We start from the raw sequence: 16072 nt of genomic DNA on the forward strand, positions 1-16072 counted from the left end.
TTAGAATCTTGTTCGCCAAGCTTCTTATGGTCGTGGCATGTCCCTTGATTGATTTATTGATATGCGGGGTTTAACCTTCAAAAACCACCATATGATTATGTGAGATGCCGTAGTGGAGGGCTCCGGAAATTTCGAACACTTGGGATTCTTTAACGTGCACCCAAATCTGAACACACGGGCCGACAGCATTTCCGCCTCCACCGGAAATGCAGGCGCTGCAGCCGGGATTTGATCCCGCAACCTGCGAGTCAGCAGCCGTGTACCTTAGCCACCATACCACCGCGGCGGGGCGCATCTCCTTGGCGCGTACGCTATAAGGGCAGCTGTAGAATGTAACCCATACACGCCCACCACAACTGTCCGGAAGTAGGGAAGCACGCACTATGCCACTATGTCATTCGTAATTACGCCGATAAGAGAGACACCCGCCACACATACGTGAGGCGTTATGTGCACTTTGTGCGGCGACAAAGGCTCGTCGAGATGCGGACCCCGAAGTGAGAGCCCGCGAAGCAGAGGTGGCACGCAAGCGGTGGCACAAGAAGCTTGACTCCGGACCTTCTGTCACTTTCAACCAGAACCTCTAATTTATTACACCCTCGCCACATACTTCACTGAGCACAAAATTGTAATCACCAAATAAAAACGCGTTCCAGAAGTTTGTTTTTACTGATGTATTTCTTGTATATAATTACATGCATATGTAATGAATACATCTTGTATATATATATATATGTGTGTACAGGCAATCACCCTAATAACAATATGACACGTTTTTATCTGGTGGTAGGGGACTTGTACGGAGGATTCACGGCTTCAACAGAGCAGTTTTGAGTGAGCCCCTGCATCATCATTCACGTCGTGGAGATGGCGGGATTTTTTACCAGTTTGCTCTGTGTGTTTTTATCTCAATATTGCAACAAGTGGAAGTTCCGGTCAGTCATCGTACGGGCAGGTGAGCCTATACACAGCTTTTATCCCACTATCTTCACTGTTTATGTTTTGTACCTATGTGGCAACAAAAAAAACAAAATTGTGAATTCAAATATGCGACTCTAAGGTATAACAGCGTCCTACGGATAGCAACGAGCAACGACATAAGCTCTTTGTCATCCTTCTTTGCATTCTGTTCCTCGCTATTACGCCGTTCCATGCTTGCACTGCAAACACTTTTGATATGTGCTTTAGCCAACTATACCTAACAGCCACTTTTCTCCTGAAGTACTAACCAGTTTCAGTTCTCTGTGCATGGCTTAACCATGTCGTAAAGAAACGAACGACTGTGCACCAAACATTAACCAGTTTAAATAATAATGAATACTTACTGCAAGCACAGTAAGTGCCCGCTGCACTATAATTATTTTTTACAAGTCCTTCAAGGGCTCACCTCGTCTCCGTAGGGAAACACACAAGCTTGCGCAGCTGTACATTATGTTGATAATTTTGCTGCTCAATATGATTAAGTTTGTCTCAGTGCTTCGTAATTAGTGGGCCTTTAAAACGCCATCTCGTTGCTTAATTGACAGCTTTCGCCGACTGACGTGATTCTACGTTTCTCCTACACAATACCTGATGCGTTCAGATAACTGCCATTCATATACTGTTTTTTTTTTCCAATAATTTTCCAGAAATATCGTATGCCACGTAAATGGCCTGGGTTTCATGCTCACCCGGACGCAAAAACTTTATTATTGATTCACTAGCATCGTTTTCAATTTTTCGGTCATTGGCAAGATGATAATTTTTCACTCAAAACCAACAAGCCAACACTGACGCCGGCACCGAAAATTTCGCAAAACGAGCTTTTCAACGCTTCCGCGTAAAAAATTTACATCACATCAATTCCCACATGAAACCTTAATTATTTGTTTTCCCTCTTACAAAAGCAATTTAAAACTTTTTTTAACTGTTTGATGTTTGATATACTTGGCTGAGTGGGCTGTTGGTAGCTCTGCGGTTACACTCTCGCTGTACAGAAACAAATAACCGTTCATGCAGAAATCCTCACCAAACCACAAGCGATGCGAAAACCGCAAGCACAGCTTATGTCTGTTATTTGCTAGAGCCAGCCATGTGGTGTAGCTTCAAATCTGCCGCTCAAAGGGTAGCGGACTATGATGTGTATGCGAACAAACATTAGTTTGACTTGCCACTAACTGGACACGCCTTTTCCTCATTACGTCAGCAGCTACGTATGTACATAATAATTTCGCATTCCGCTAATGTTCATCAATGCTTTTCAATTTCATGGATACTCTAGGAAGTTTAGTAAACGGTTGCGTGCTCACTGCGATAATCCCTTTTTAGTGGTGATGTCATCTGCCGGTGTGTCTACCAGAGTCCGTCACAGCTGTTTGCAGTATTCGAGAACAAACAATCTAGTAGTTACAACTCCAATCGCTAATTAATTTTTTACTTGAGCGTGCACTGCTCGACCAACGACCAAAGCAGTGGTCCCGAGCTGCTATGGAAAAATACCCTTCATGCATGCCCTATAGCGGAAGAATGCAGTTGTGTAACTGCATAAGCGTACAAGGTCACCTGCTCGCAAACAAGTCAGCGTGCGGTCAGTGTGGGGCCTGCTGAAGGAGGTGACCTCACCGTCGCGTCTGCAACTGCTCCCAGTTCGGTGAGCTGAGCGTTGTTTGTTCTGCTTTTGCGAAAATGAAGTGCTCTTGTACGCCCGTATCTTTCCGGGTACTTTTCCAACGGAAAAAATCTCCGCAGTGTGTCAGATCGACTGTTTTTCGCGGGGCCTATTTCGGATCACGTACCACACTTGACCATACCTAGCTAAATGGGTGGACATTTCTACAATTTTACCAAAACTATTTTCGGGGTGAGATGGCTACTCCTTCGCTCTGCGTTCATAAAAATTCTTAGAGTTCACCGTCCCACGACCAAGATATGACAAGGAACACCGTGGTGGAGGACTCCGGCAATGCTCACCACACGGGCCTTCTTAACGTCATCCGACATCTAAGTACACATACCTCAAGCATTGTCGCCTCTATTGAAGTTGTGGCCGCTGAGGCCGGGATCTGATGCCATGACCTTTTGTGTCAGCGGTCGATCAGTATTAATATTCTACAATCGCCCGCATTTAACCAGCCATCTCAAGACTCCACTTACCGAGTGGGCTTGCTCAAAAAATCTAGTACGGGCTTATTAGGAGGCCGTTGTTGTGCTTTCGTTTTGAGAGGACCGTGTGCCCCTCGCAGACCTCGTAATTTTCACATCGTAAGTGGTTAAGAGTTCGTAACAATCACATCCTTTGGTGGCGATGTCCTTCCGGCGTCAAGTAATGAGCAACACGTGAATTTCATTAGCTCCTTTTGATTGTGAAGTCTGCTGAAGTAGTGAATATACCTACACAAGGAAGGGCCTTCAGTTTAAAAGTATGTAAATGCATTGATTATTCAGCACCCTAGACTTGAAACGCGCGGAATTGCTGCTTAACATAAAGTCGGAGTTGACATGCACGAGGTCATTTTATGAAGTTCTAAAAATATTAGGGTCATTCAATGTGCTTTTTACGCGTAGGACCAGCCTAGAAGAAACGACCTTCCAGTTTTTTTTTCTTTTTGTCTGTATGCTTTGTCGTAACACCGTTCTCGAAAACGAATCAATATTTTTCTGCCTCACAGTTACAAGAACGTGGCACTTTCTCTTAAATCATGTTCAGCGTACGTACGGTACGTGTGGATAATCGCTGAGGCTGGTAAACGTAAACGCAAGCAACGTATTTAGCATGTTCAGACGTTGTTGTTTTTAGCGTAAAATACATAACATTCGGCGGTAGATGTCGACAGACCTGCAACTTTTACAACAATTACAGATGAAGACTATACGTAAGGCAAGTGGGCGAAGCAGTTTTGGTTTTCATTTTCTTTTCGCGGGGCTTCCGGCCTCTCTACATTCCGCATTTCATGCCGGTCTTGAAAGCTATGCAGTGGCGTGCCTGTGCAGTTGGTTTCCCGAACTAAACGACTGCCGCGATGTGCGTAATGAGAGCACACGACGTGTCTCCCCTTAAGCTCAACAAAGCCAGTCACGGAAAAAAGAAATTGCGGACGTCACCCCATGAAGAGAACCCGGAGTGGTATGAGAAGCAACCATAGGTCGACTTAAAGGGCCACTCACCAGGTGTCGGCACCATTGGTAGTGAGCAAAAAATCATCCGTGAGTGAAAAATAAAGAAGCAAATAAAAGAAACAATGAAATTTTAGGTCCCATTGAGGATCAACAAGTTTCATACCACATCAACAAGTTTCATACCACAAAGCTACGACATTAGTTGCACCTGGTTTGGAAAAAAAACACTACATAAATGTAATGTATTGAAAAGATATATTTATCGCAATTTGTTTGATAGGTGTCACGACAAAAACGAGCCTATTTGGCGATTTGTAGGCGCATTTGGGGGCCATCAAACAACGTCAAAAAAGGCCGGGATAGTGTGGCAATCGCCGCTAAAAAGACACAGTTACTTTCAAACAGCTTCAAAAATGGATATCAATATCCATCCAGCGGAAAACATATCACGCCTTTTCAGAAGGCGTTGATCAAGTTGATCAAGCAAACAGCAAATGCTACATAATGTGCTGCTATCTGTGAGGCATTGTCAGAGATGGCGACCGCGCGGCGTGTATCTTGAAGGCCGGCCATGCGACTTTTGCTTTACATCAAAAACCTGTATGTATACTATTCGCGCACACGCGCGCGTGCGTGTGCGCCCGTGTGCCATCTGTGAGACATTGTGAAAAACGTGTCTCGACTACAGCTAAGCGATGTTCTAGCAGAAGGAAGTGGCCACATTGCACATCACTGCATTACTATGGATACGCCCCGCTTCCGCGTGCGCGCTTTTCTGTGTGTGTGTGTGCGGGTGTGTGCGTGCGTGCGTGCGAGCGTGTGTGTGTGTGTGTGTGTGTGTGTGTGTGTGTGTGTGTGTGTGTGTGTGTGTGTGTGTGTGTGTGTGTGTGTGTGTGTGTGTGTGTGTGTGTGTGTGTGTGTGTGACAGAACATATTAATAAGTATGCACTTAGTGGTTAGTGGTTGAATTACGCACTAGGGGCCAGATTTCACTATCGCGTTAAAACGGTTCAATTCTTAAAAGTGAAGCTTAAGGGTCCTCCGATTTTTCGAGTAACCACTTGATAGTTAAATTCGAGCGTCTGACTTACTAATGTGTTAAGTTTGAAAAACAACACATCAACAAAAGTATCCTCAATTTTTTGAAGATGTGATTCCAGTCCCAATTTATTCTGTGGAACATGCGCTTTATTTCATTCGCATTCAATTCCGGGGTAGTGAAAATGTGGAATAATTGCGGATTCATTCCGATTTACGAGTGGCAATTCCGCAACACTGCTCGAAACCCTTTCCGCTCCCCCACGCAGTCTTCGCGACCCAAATCTCTTCCCTACATTCTCCGGCATCTGAGCAAGCGGTCGTGTGCGCATGACGTGCTCGAACGAGCCTAACCCTCAAGCCCGCGAGCGGCGTCATTTTGTTCACCAGCGTTATTTTGTGGGCTACGGCGTGTTTCTGCGGGATGGCTTGGAAACGATAGCTGGGCCCAATAGATGGGCCCAATGATTGCGCGAACGCGTAGGCGTGTTACTTTCGCTTCCACGGCTGTCGTCTACTCGATGCTCTGAGCACGGGGACACGAACGCATGCGAAACGCCGGCTCCCTAGCCCTGCATTTCATTGCGATTCACGGAGAAAAATGGGGAAAAAGACGCGCACATTCACTTTCTGTGTCTCATTATTTACCTCAAGATTTAATTATTCTCTTTCAGCAACAATCTATATAAGTTATGCATGTCATGTTAAATAATTTTCGCCATGTCACATGCCACTGTTGGCAACGTCAAAGCACAGTCATCTACGTAGAAGACCAACGTAACTGCACTGCCGCGTGCGTAGCGCAATTCATACGGGCATGATATGCCCTCATTCTCTGGGCATGCGCCCGCAAAAGGAAGGAGAAGCAGCGTTCACCTTTATATTTGACCCATTTTAATGGCGTGTAGCATTGAAAATTTTTGCAGACAAGATTGTGAATGCTCCATCTACGCATTGCGCTTGTCAGCTCAAAATTGTCAAACATGGTGAGTGGCCCTTTAGAGTTCTGCAAATGAGTGCTCTTTATTTATCAACGTATAGACGTTCGCGGTTGCGCACACAACCGCTTCGTGAGCACTCACCTCAGCTGCACCTTTACTCATGTCGTTATTCAGATTACTTCGCTGTGTCTGTCTGAGAGAGCTGACTAAGCACTCTTATTACTCAGAGAAGCACTACAGCACCAGCTGTCTCTACTCATACCTGAGCACGCACAAGGGTAGAGCAAGCGCTCTACCACAGAACCATCTAGGAGGGGTAAGTGCGTTTATTGTACAGATCAGTAGAGCGCCATTAGTGGTCTCTACTCATACCAAAGCAGGTGCCGGAGTGTAGCGAGTACTCTGCCGCAGAGCCATCTAGTGGGTGCTTCGAGTACTAGCGAAGCTACGATGACGAGCAGCGGACAAGCGCAGACCATCGCACAAGCCCCGCTTCTAAAGCGCGAACCCTGCTAGGTTGCAACAGTCGTACCGTGGGTGGAACGCGAATTCGGTGGGGTGATCGGCGCGTCGTAAAAAATGTATTGTACTGAAGCATGTGAACATTCGCAAGTGCTATGTACTTGAACGGACGATACAGCTGTGGTGCGATATGACGCTTAGTACAGATGCAACTGTAATCTGAACCATGCTTTACTCGCACTTCAGGTGCGTTTTGCGGACCAGTGAAGCACTACGCTAATGCGCCGACGTCGAATCGTTTGGTCCGATCACATCGACCACAATGTCATTAGGTTAGCAAGATGGATTTAACGAGTTTCTCGTAGCAACCAATAATCTTGGCCCTCAAATCATCTAACCACATAGCCTTTCAGATTAGTCTCTTTTACATTTAGGAGGATATTGCTGGGATTATACGCGGTTGTATTGCTCTTTTCCTTATTTTCACACTTATGTGCAAAGTGTCTTGACTTATCATGTATCACTCATAAATTATAACAGTCTGACAGTGCTGCGCACTGTTGAACTGTTACAGGGGGCCGGCCTTAGTCAAGCTTCAGTAGGGGAGCGTTTTTCACACCCCATGTCCCTTTTCTGAGAGGAAATAAAGTTTGAATTGATTTGGTTATAGTTTGAGGGCCACTTGGGCTGTAGGCAAGAAGACAATAAATCAATCAATCAAACAATCAATTAGTCGGTTTACTGCGTGTAAACTACATAGCATTGTTGGTTATTAATATACAGGTAGGATCCGAGAGCCCATTGTAGGGCAGTTGCAGGGGTCCATTTTTAACAGTATAGTTATCTGAGTTAGAGGAAAAATATTGGATACAACTTCAATGTAAAACAAGAAATACGTACAATAGTTACATAGCAATTCAAAAACCACATGTCGATACAACAAGTCAGAATAATATTCATGAATTCAAGTATGTTTATTATAGTTTTGCGAAGAAATCGCGAAGAAATTGTTTATACTGATGAAATGACGAAGATGCTAAGATGGCACAAGGTAACGCGTTTCTGAGTTTTGATTTAATATAATATAATGAGTGTGATGCGTAGAGAGTCTTTATGTGGGGTATACATATCATCATCATTATCATCATCATCATCAGCCTGACTACGTCCACTGCAGGACAAAGGCCTCTCCCATGTTCCGCCAGTTAACCCGGTCCTGTGCTTGCTGCTGCCAATTTATACCTGCAAACTTCTTAATCTCATCTGCCCACCTAATCTTCTGTCTCCCCCTAACCCGCTTCCCTTCTCTGGGAATCCAGTCAGTTACCCTAATGACCAGCGGTTATCCTGTCTACGCGCTACATGCCCTGCCCATGTCCATTTCTTCTTCTTGATTTCAGCTATGATATCCTTAACCCCCGTTTGTTCCCTAATCCATTCTGCTCTCTTCTTGTCTCTTAAAGTTACACCTACCATTTTTCTTTCCATTGCTCGCTGCGTCGTCCTCCATTTAAGTTGAACCCTCTTTGTAAGTCTCCTGGTTTCTGCTCCGTAGCTAAGTACCGGCAAGATACAGCTGTTATATACCTTCCTCTTGAGGAATAGTGGCAATCTACCTGTCATAAATTGAGAGTGCTTGCCGAATGTGCTCCACCCAATTCTTATTCTTCTAGTTACTTCCATCTCGTGGTTCGGCTCAGCGGTTATTACCTGCCCTAAGTAGACATTGTCTTTTACAACTTCAAGTGCACTATTACCTATCTCGAAGCGCTGCTCCTTGCCGAGGTTGTTGTACATTACTTTCGTTTTCTGCAGATTAATTTTAAGACCCACCTTTCTGCTCTCCTTGTCTAACTCCGTAATCATGAGTTGCAATTCGTCCCCTGAGTTACTCAGCAATGCAATGTCGTCGGCGAAGCGCAGGTCACTAAGGTATTCTCCACTGACTCTTATCCCTAACTGTTCCCATTCTAGGCTTCTGAAAACCTCCTGTAAGCACGCGGTAAATAGCATTGGGGAAATTGTGTCCCCCTGCCTTACACCCTTCTTGATTGGTACTCTGTTGCTTTCTTTATGAAGCACTATGGTAGCAGTTGATCCCCTGTAGATTTCTTCCAGAATGTTTATATATATTTCATCTACGCCCTGATTCGGCAGTGTTTGCATGACAGCTGATTTTTCTACTGAATCCAACGCCTTCTCGTAATCTATGAAGGCTATGTATAGTGGTTGGTTATACTCTGAGCATTTCTATATTACCTGATTGATAGTAAGAATGTGGTGAATTGTAGAGTAGCCTGTTCGAAATCCTGCTTGTTCCTTTGGTTGATTGAATTCTAATGTTTTCTTTACTCTGTTAGCAATTACCTTTGTAAATAGCTTGTATACTACAGAGAGCAAGCTGATCGGCCTGTAATTCTTCAAGTCCTTGTCATCTCCTTTCTTATGTATTAAGATGATGTTAGCGTTCTTCCAAGACTCTGGTAGTCTTCCCGTCCGGAAATACCTCGTAAACAGGGTGGCTAGTTTTTCTAACACAATCTGTCCTCCATCTTTCAGCAGATTTGATGTTACCTGATCCTCACCAGCAGCTTTGCCTCTTTGCATGCTCTCCAAAGCTTTTCTGACTTCTTCTATCATTACTGGTGGGATGTAATCTGGGTTACTGCTAGTTCTTATAGTATTAAGGTCGTGGTTGTCTCGGCTACTGTACGGATCCCTGTAAAACTCCTCCGCTATTTTAACTATCCTATCCATACTGGTAGTTATTTTGCCTTCTTTGTCCCTTAGTGCATACATCCGACTTTTGCCTATCCCAAGTTTCCTCTTCAATGCTTTGACACTTCCTCCGTTTTTCACAGCGTGTTCAATTCTCTACATGTTATACCTTCTTACATAGCATACCTTACGTCTATTAATCAACTTCGAAAGCTCTGCCAGTTCTATTTTGTCTGTTGTACTTGACACTTTCATGATTTGACGCTTCTTAATTAGGTTCTTCGTTTCCTGGGAAAGCTTGCCAGTGTCCTGTCTTACTACCCTGCCTCCAACTTCCACTGCACACTTCGTAATGATATTCATCAGATTATCATTCATTGTATCTACGCTAAGGTTGGTTTTCTCACTAAGAGCCGAGTACCTGTTCTGCAGCGACACTCTGAATTCCTGTACTTTCCTTCTCAGTGCTAGCTGATTGATTGGCTTCTTGCGTATCAGTTTCTGTCGTTCCTTCTTCAATTCTAGGCGAATTCGAGACCGTACCATTCTATGGTCACTGCATCCTACCTTGCCAATCACTTCCACATCCTGCACGATTCCAGGGTGTGCACTTATTTTAAAGTCTATTTCGTTCTTATTTTCGCCATTAGGGCTCCTCCGTGTTCACTTGCGGTTTTCTCGTTTTCGGTAGAAGGTATTGAAAATCCGTAAATTATTGCGTTCTGCGAATTCTACTAGTAGCTCTCCTCTGGCGTTTCTAGTACCGATGCCATAATCTCCTACTGCCTGGTCTCCAGCCTGCTTCTTCCCTACCTTTGCATTAAAGTCGCCCATCACTATAGTATACTGTGTTTTTACCTTACTCATTGCCGATTCCACGTCTTCATAGAAGCTTTGAACTGAGGCGTCATCATGGCTGGATGTAGGCGGGTAAGCCTGTACTACCTTCATCTTGTATCTTTTATTCAGTTTAATTACGATACCTACCACCCTTTCATTAATGCTATGGTATTCCTCTATGTCTCCAGCTATGTTTCTGTGAATTAGGAACCCCACTCCCAGTTCTCTTCTGTCTGCCAAGCCCCTGTAGCAAAGGACGTGCCCATTCTGTAGCACCGTATAGGCCTCATCTGTCCTCCTAACCTCACTGAGCCCTATTATATCCCATTTAACACTCTCTAGCATCTCGAATGCGGCGATGGCGTAGTGGTTAGAGCATCCGCCTCGCATGCAAGAGGTCCGTGGTTCAAATCCCGGTACCACGCAGTTTCCAACCGGATTAAAAAAAAATCCGCGTGTTGATGGAACTGCCTTAAGAGGCCTGGGGTGCGGCCTCACTGGCAAACACCGCCGAGAACGCACTCCCTCACCAGAGAAGGATTGGCCACCCTGGTGCAGTATCTGGCCACTACCTCCCACATGCTTACGTCAAATAACTCACGGCCCTCAGTCCCCAGCAGCTGCGAAGCAACTGACCACGGCGGCGGTCAGATCTGCAACGCAGCAGAGGGTGCTAAGAATCTCTGGATCCGGACAGGCCGCCATTTGAACCTGAACTTGGCAACGTTTAACGCTAGAACCTTATCTAGTGAGGGAAGTCTAGCTGTACTATTCGGGTATACATATAAGTGTACTTAAAGTGGAGCGTAATGAATAAGTGGGCGTTTGAATTGTCAGTGTTACTGACAGGCACTCAACCACGTTATGCAGAAGTTGGTAGGCAAGTAATTACACACGACCATAATACACGACATCTTTTCTAAGCATTATGTAGCACAGGAGAGTTGGTGCTCTGTTGCGTGCTAGTATACGGAAATAATGATTTCATCACAAGGCAACATAAATATTCTGTAGAGGCGTAGTGCTTTCAGCTGTGTCTACTCACTTTGACTTTGGCGCAAAGAATGATCCAAGTGCACGCAGTAAAATAGTGACGTGTTTCACTGTTTTTCAATCGCGGCTGCTTTCGCCACTGACGTTCTTGAACGCTAAGTGAGATAAAAGTCCGAACTCTGCCGGATATCTTGCGTTTCCTGCCTCCCTACGCCTTATCACACTATGGTGCTTAGTCTTATCTCCTTTCCTGCTTGAGCTCTTGTCGTAAATGATGCGCTCTCAAAGGTCACAGCTCGAAGACAGCGACCCGTGTATTGAGCCCAAATAGGCATGGAAGCTTCGCTGGGAAACAGCTGCATAGCTGCGAAACACCTGTGACAGGCGGGCCTTCACTCGTTTACGCTCTCAAGGTGTATTTTACTATACTCGGATTTTCAAGCAGCTTTGAACTAATTCTTTTCGAATGAGGTGCTTTCAATGGCCGCTTCATGAAGGGAGCAACCCCTGTATTGTGCCATAGTAGAACGGAAGCTCCACTGGGCAAACCGCGGCAAACGTTACTAAATGCCTGTTACAGGCGGGTCTTTACTCGTATACGTTGTCTAAAAGTCTCTCGGTGTGCTCGATACTTTGCAGTGTACAGATTCCATGCGATAAACCAGGCTCTTAGTATTGCAATGGGAAGTGCGATGGTGGTCGTGAAAGGGTTGCTCTGAAACAACACGTGCTAGAAGTGGTTCCGGCTTTTGCCTCTGATTAAAATATGTGGCATGCCTTCCTTTGTTTCCTCGTGTATGCCGCTTTAACGTATGCTTCGTGATATCCGTTTCCAAGACTGTGGAAACTTTCTAGGCAGTGGCTTACCAACTCTTAATTATTTCTCAAGTGGGGGGCGGGGCGCAAACAACCTATCTCACTCCCTCACTCGTCAGGTGGGATATATATATATATATATATATATATATATATATATATATATATATATATATATATATATATATATATATATATATATATATTGTTACGTTTGAAAGAGACTGGTATACGTTGAAAGGGGCCGTTTATTAGGTCGTGAGGGGCAGCTCAGAAGCGGCCGACTGGTTTAAGATCCTCCTGATCCTCTTCTTCCTCTCTCGCTCTGGACGACAAGTGCGTTCACCGTGTACGCTTCTTTGTCTTAGTGCATGTACGGCCTCCGAGAAGTAAGCCAGGAGGAAATTGGTGACAAAGATTGATAGCTGGAGACCATGCTTTTTTCTGACTGACTCGTACGTGTACACTGTCCATTCTTGTTTTCGTTTTTTCTTCATTCATTTTTTTCTTTTCTTCCTTTTTCCACATGCACATACAAAGTGTTTTCGTTCGCCTACCACATGATGGCCATTGAAGGGAAACGGACGAAGATTAAAGGTAAAAAGAGCCGACCGACCCATTAACGGGAGACCCTTCCTTTACGCACGCCGCATGCCGACCGACCCATTACGGGGAAACCCTTTCTTTACACACGCCATCACGGAACCTCCCGACACCGCGGCGACAATCTTGGGTGGCCCGACACACGTCGAGAACTGAACAGCACGTGATAAGAAACGTATGTGGACGTACACGGACAGTTGATTTCGTTCTCAGTGTTGACAGTTGTTCTTCCTCTTTTTTAGTTTCTTTTTTTTCTAGTTCCCTCTCACTCTCGCAAACATGTTTCAAGGCGAGAGGGACGCGGCAGCAACGAAGTTTGGAAATTCATGTTAGTATAACTCATCCCCTGATGAAGGGAGGACCCCTCCCGAAACTGTTGGAAAATAAATATGTTTATCCTTGTTGAAAACGCTACCGTTGTGCCATATCCCATACCTTCATAAAGACTAACTGGCCCATTGAAGTATATATATATATATATATATATATATATATATAAATATATATATATATATATACATACATATATATATATATATATATATATATATATATATATATATCTTTTCGATGGCTGCATTGCATTTTTGATGGAGGTGAAAATGCGGTAGGCCCGTGTGTTCAGATTTGTGTGGTGCACGTTAAAGAACCCCAGGTGGTCGAAATTTCCGTAGCCTTTCGCTACAGCGCCTCTCATGATAATATGGTGGTTTTGGGACGTCAAGCTCCCCATATCAATCAATGGGCCAACTCACGACCATTCAGCCAGCATGCGCGTACACTAATCACTGCCCCACACCACGCTACAGAAGCGTTTGAAATGAAACGTAGCTACCGATGAGTCGTTTACATGGCGCGACCATTCCTGCAGTAACCCCAAAAACGGGTGCTTGACTCCACAAGAAAGAAAGTGCCCCGCCGCTGCTTTTGGTGCCGAGTGTGATCTTTTTCGAACATTTCGTCTTTTGGAGGTACAAAGAGCTCTATTCGCGATAACTGCGAAGTTGCTCTAGAAAACGTTTTAAAGTGTATGTGCTTTGTGTACAACTATGTGAGTTCATCCTTGCTGAGAGTAAGAGAACTAAGCAGTGCTGCGCGTGTGTGCTTCCCTTCTGTCAGAGATGTATTTTGGCTGTAAAAGACAATTCAAGTTTAGTGAAAACTAACTAGCGCGACTCCTAGTTAGGCCTTCATCGTGAAACAAACCACGGTATTTCCCGTTATCTCAGGTCTAGTGGGTCAAGCTGCGGGGTAAGCCAGAAGCTGAGCTTCCTTCCCACTGTACTCGAGTCCACTACTTTATCCTCTGCTACCTTGCAAGATGCTGCCATCGCTCCTAGTTACTGTAAGCAAGGGTGATTAGGTTTATCAGACACTAAAGCCAAACCTTTTTGTGGCACTTGTAGTACAGCAAAAGTGAAGCATTTAAAAAGGTTCATCACAATCATAGGCTCGCAGCAGCTTCAATAAAGCAGCGATGACGCTATTCCTTTTCGATGAAAGAAAATAACTTTCAGCAAACGCTCTGTCTGGTCCATAAACGATCGCTTGCTCCTATCCATAACGAAGCAAGTACAAGACGCTTTCGCGCCTTGTACTGTAGCCCGATTTGCTTTGCTACAATACAAGGTGTAAGAGTCGCTTTGGCGGCCCACACCGCAAAAAACATTCAAGAAAAATCGTCACAGCAGACATTTCGGAAAAGTTCACTACATAACAATATTGCCTGGTAATCTTCCTATTTCCTCGTAACAATATAATTGAGTGATTACTGTGGTAAAGGAAAAATTCGCCTCAAATGTTGGTTTCCCAAGCGTGAAGCCGACAGTGAAATTTCCAAAAGTGGTGGGGGGGGGCTCAGCCCTCCGACTTTTTTCAGTAAGTAGCTCGCGCCCCCCTTCCCCCCCCCCCCCTTGGCCTATACGCCTATGTTTTTAGGTGCGATGCAAACTATGTAATTGAGGCTCCCAACGCCGTCACTCAACATGGTGCCTCCTGTCATCGCCCGCCACGGTGAAGTATGTGACAAATAAAACAGCACCTTCACTCACGCAACACCTCTGTATAAAGGAGAAGTTGTCTAAGCGCACGCGCCGCCAAATTTTCTCGCGAGAACGCTTGCTGGCCTGCTTGAGGCAACGCCACGTTCACTTCTCCGAGAAACAAATAAGACTGTCGGTGAGGCCACCTGTAGCAATGAGATGGCACTGAACTATTCCTGCTGTTGGTGTGTCACTAAGAAAAACAGCGATGCATCGCGACTGCCCAGGTTTCGTCATACTAGAGCTGCTTATAGGCCCTTTCACTGATTACAAACACAGGCCATTGACGACATCCGATTTTCGCCACCGATGTCCCTCAATAGCATCGGTGGGCGAGAAGGGGGTTAGAAAATGGCCCACTGATTTTCTACACTTTCCTTCCTCTATTTGGCGAACTATACTCGAATAAATGTTTTTGGCCAATATAAAAACTACAAAGAATTGCCTTGAACATCACGCACATTCTTTTTATTTGTAAAACTAATAAAAGAATGTCCTAAACTTTGAAAAAACGTAAAAACGTTATTTCAGTTTCAACGATACGAGCTCGTAACTGAGGTGACTGGAAGTTTTTTGGGGGCTCAACGCCTGCAATCTTGAAACCGTCTATCAACATCATCATCATCATCGTCATCATGATGATCATCAGCCTGACTACGTCCACTGCAGGACAAAGGCCTCTCCCATTTTCCGCCAGTCAACTCGGTCCTGTACTTGCTGCTGCCAATTTATACCGCAAGCTTCTTCATCTCATCTGCCCACCTAACCTTATGCCTCCCCCTAACCCGCTTGCCTTCTCTGGGAATCCAGTTAGTTACCGTTAATGACCAGCAGTTATCCTGTCTACGCGCTACATGCCCGGCCCATGTCCATTTTCTCTTATTGATTTCAACTATGATATCGTTACCCCGGTTTGTTCCCTCATCCACTCTGCTCTCTTCTTATTTCTTAAAGTTACACCTGTCATTTTCTTTTCCATTGCTCGCTGCGTCGTCCTCAATTTAAGCAGAACCCTCTTTGTAAGCCTCCAGGTCTTTGAACCGTAGCTAAGTACCGGCAAGATGCAGCTGTTATATATAATCTTCTTGAGGGATAGTGGCAATCTACCTGTCATAATTTGAGAGTGCTTGCCAAATATGCTCCACCCCTTTCTTGTTCTTCGAGTTACTTTAATCTCGTGGTTCAGCTCCATGGTCATTACCTGCCCTAAGTACGCATAGTCTTTTACAACTTGAAGTGCATTATTACCTATTTCGAAGTGCTGCTCTCTTCCGAGGTTGTTGTACATTACTTTCGTTTTCTGCAGATTAATTTTAGGACCCACCTTTCTGCTCACCTTGTCTAACTCCGTAACCATGAGTTGCAATTCGTCCCCTGAGTTACTCAGCAATGCAATTTCATCGGCGAAGCACAGGTTACTAAGGTACTCTCCATTAACTATTATCACTAACTGTTTCCATTCTGTGCTTCTGAAAACCTCCTGTAAGCACGCGGTAAATAGCAGTGGGGAGATTTTGTTCCCCT

General features: G+C 44.8%; 1 protein-coding gene across 2 annotated transcripts in view; it reads right to left on the bottom strand.

Annotated features, from left to right (window-relative positions):
* The window catches only part of LOC142785360 (sulfotransferase 1C2-like), a 41842-nt gene extending 30490 nt beyond the window's left edge, over window positions 1-11352 (bottom strand). The window contains exon 1 of one of the 2 annotated variants that reach the window (XM_075883837.1): window positions 11140-11352. Coding sequence is in view for 1 of the 2 variants with exons in the window: in XM_075883836.1 (XP_075739951.1) it covers window positions 2289-2319 (31 nt within the window). In the remaining variant the exon portion in view is untranslated. Of the gene's footprint in view, window positions 1-2288; window positions 2456-11139 lie in introns of those variants that run through there. The other variant, XM_075883836.1, reaches the window with a different exon arrangement.
* Window positions 11353-16072: the final 4720 nt, after the last annotated feature.

The sequence above is a fragment of the Rhipicephalus microplus genome, unplaced genomic scaffold (genome assembly GCF_043290135.1).
Source record: "Rhipicephalus microplus isolate Deutch F79 unplaced genomic scaffold, USDA_Rmic scaffold_21, whole genome shotgun sequence".
NCBI classification, from domain to species: domain Eukaryota; kingdom Metazoa; phylum Arthropoda; class Arachnida; order Ixodida; family Ixodidae; genus Rhipicephalus; species Rhipicephalus microplus.